The sequence below is a fragment of the Cynara cardunculus genome (genome assembly GCF_001531365.2).
Source record: "Cynara cardunculus var. scolymus isolate 2C chromosome LG 3, CcrdV1, whole genome shotgun sequence".
Lineage (NCBI taxonomy): Eukaryota > Viridiplantae > Streptophyta > Magnoliopsida > Asterales > Asteraceae > Cynara > Cynara cardunculus.
In genome coordinates, this window is record NC_037530.1 from 35,736,342 (window position 1) to 35,739,288 (window position 2,947).

Sequence of the window (2,947 nt, forward strand, 5' to 3'; positions counted from 1 at the left end):
TATATATATATATATATATATCTTTTAAGAACTAGACAAATGTGATTTTTGTTCTTAGATAATATTAAGGGGTGTCTGGAATTGCTTATAAAAACAATTTATTAACTTATTCTAATGTGACACCGGTAATAAACACTTTTGAATGTTTATATAAACAACTTATATCGGTGCCAAACCGGTAATAAGGAGTTTTTGAAGAAGTTAAACTCTTCTGATTTATAATAAATTAATAAATATTTTTATAAAAAAACATAAATCATTTCAAATAATCATTCCCATATACCCAATTACAAACCAATTGAATGAAGACTTCAAAAAATATTGATCACATTTTAATCAACATTTGAGGAAAAAACTCACCATTACGCGACATTTCTGGTTGACTTTGTTTAGCTACGTGTGAATATCGACACTTGACACCTGGCATTTCACCACCGCCTCTCCTTCCTGAATTGACTATCACCATCTCACTCATGTCTGCATCAAGCAGTTCGTTGCGAGCAGATCAGAGCAGCCATGGATTTTGTTCACAGTCTCCTCAATTTCTTGCTCCAATCGCAACCATCGCTGCACTCTTCTTTCTCACAACGCCTTACATTGTTCTCAAACTCTTATGCCATATCGCTCGTTCCATTTCTAAGGAAAACGTGGCCGGAAAAGTTGTACTGATCGTCGGAGCATCTTCAGGAATAGGCGAGGTTCGAATTCATCCATCCACTTCAGATATGCACATATAGTTTTTGTGAATTAGTCTCTGATTTCTTCAATTTTTGGCGCAACACATAGTTAGGGTTTTTGTTAAGTTAAAACTCTTAATTTTGTTTGCATCGAAATTGAAGCATATCGCGTATGAATACGCCAGAAGAGGAGCATGTTTAGTATTGGCAGCTAGAAGAGAGGAGTCTCCGTGAAGTCGCCGACGCTGCTCTATCACTCGGTGCACCGGAAGCCATCGCAATTCCGGCCGATGTGATGATTGTAAGCGATTAATTAATCAAACTATCGATCATTCTGGACAATGTAAGTATCATTTATTATCATTTCATCCCCTTTAAAAAATTTATGCCATTTTTTCAATACTTAATAGTCGATCGAGTATCATAATTAACTACGCCTCTTCCACTTGGTCAAATTAAAGTTGACATTTACATCAAATATCACAATTGTAATGGTATTAATGAGCCAAATTGATATGAACAGTTAATATAGCTTTAATCATGAAATCGACTTGCTTTAATTGAAGTTTGATTTTGGTTTCTTAGCCAACAAATATAGGCGTGGAGGACGACCCTGAAGGGGTTGGACCATAGGTTATATTAATTAAGGGTGATAGCAGTGGTGGATGTAGAAAAATATATTGTAGGGGGCATATGATATATGATAAAATATTCCAAAATCTTTTTCTTATTGATTGGATCTCAAGAAAGATCGTTCAAATCAATTTCGTAGGGCATCAAAGGGGTAGAGCTCGATTCAGGTGTTGATGCTTTCCTTTTAAAAGATCTTTCCATTTTTTATAGTAATAGTAATAACAAGATAAAATCAATGGTTTATCTTTATCATAGTAATATTTCCATTTGCTTACGAAATTGCAAAATTAAACCCAACATTTCCATTTACCTACAAAATTGCAAAATTAACCTAACATTTTCATTTGTTTTCAAAATTGCAAAATTAACCTAACATAATTGTTCACCACATCACTAATTGTGAAGCAAACAACAAAATCAAAGTCATTAAAAATTAAATATTGGAAATCAAAACTTTAGTTTTTTACCCGAATTGGAGTAGCCGCAGGAAGCAAACAGTGGGCAGTGCATGGTCACGGTGCATTGCTGTTTAGGAAGCAAGAAAGAAGCATGAAGAGGGAAGAGGGAGGGAGCAACCGAGCAGTAGCTGTAGCGATGTGCAGGAAGGCGAAAGTAGGAACCAGGAAGAAGCAGTGGCGATGTATGGCCAGGCGCCAACAACTGTGGAACTTGGATGAAGGTGAAGTCGTTGCCTCATGGATGGACCGGTGGAACTTGGAAATGGAAAGCTAAATGAATTATGGACTTGGTAGTGGGGCCTCATGATTATTTCATTTAATTTGATGAATATGTGATTTTATAAAAGTTTTGATTGTTTACTGTTATAAAATATTGATCATAATTAATAAATCTAATTATCTTCCATAAATATTCAAATCATAATAATTGAACTCTCATCATTTCCATAAATATTTCAATTGATTGAGTTGCATTGGTTGTATAAAGGGACATGATTGCATTTGAAATATATCCTATATATAAAGTTCGTTTTAAATGCAACCCATTTCATTTGTACAACAAATACAACCCAATGAATTAAGATATTTATGGAAATGACGAGAGTTCATTTATTATGATTTAAATATTTATGGAAGATGAATAAAGTTTATTAATTATGATCAACACTTTATATCAGATAACAATCAAAACTTCTATGAAATCACATATTAATCAAGTTAAATGGACGGTTAAGATTATGTTGTATTGGTTGTACAAATATAAATGGTTGTATAATAACTCATCTCTCTCTCTCTCTCTCTCTCTATATATATATATATATATTATATATATATATATATAGAGGGGTGTTATTATACACCCTCTACCATTCATACAACCTATGCAACCTTAATCTAAACCATTCATTTTTTAATCAATGATCCAAATTAAATTCATGGCATAATTGTAATAAAATTGAAGTTGGGAAACACGCGCYGCATATATTGAGGGCAAATAAGGGTAAAATTGGAATTGGGGATTTCATCTATTCGAAGAAAGGATGCTAAGAGATTACGAACGCGAGAATCACTCTCGGTTCTATTACATATGAATTTACGTGATGCATCTGGTTTCATCAAATCTTGTTTATGCAGATTATGAACAACTTCTTCCATATGAATTTACGTGATGCATCTGGT

The 2,947-nt window shown here is 33.5% G+C and overlaps 1 protein-coding gene across 1 annotated transcript; it reads left to right on the forward strand.

Annotated features, from left to right (window-relative positions):
• Positions 1–462: 462 nt before the first annotated feature.
• Positions 463–1,184, forward strand: LOC112510458 (11-beta-hydroxysteroid dehydrogenase-like 3). Its single transcript, XM_025115878.1, has 2 exons — positions 463–698; positions 840–1,184. The coding sequence occupies exons 1-2, from the start codon at positions 474–476 to the stop codon at positions 909–911; spliced, it is 297 nt and encodes a 98-aa protein (XP_024971646.1). The 5' UTR covers positions 463–473; the 3' UTR covers positions 912–1,184.
• The last annotated feature ends 1,763 nt before the right edge of the window (positions 1,185–2,947 follow it).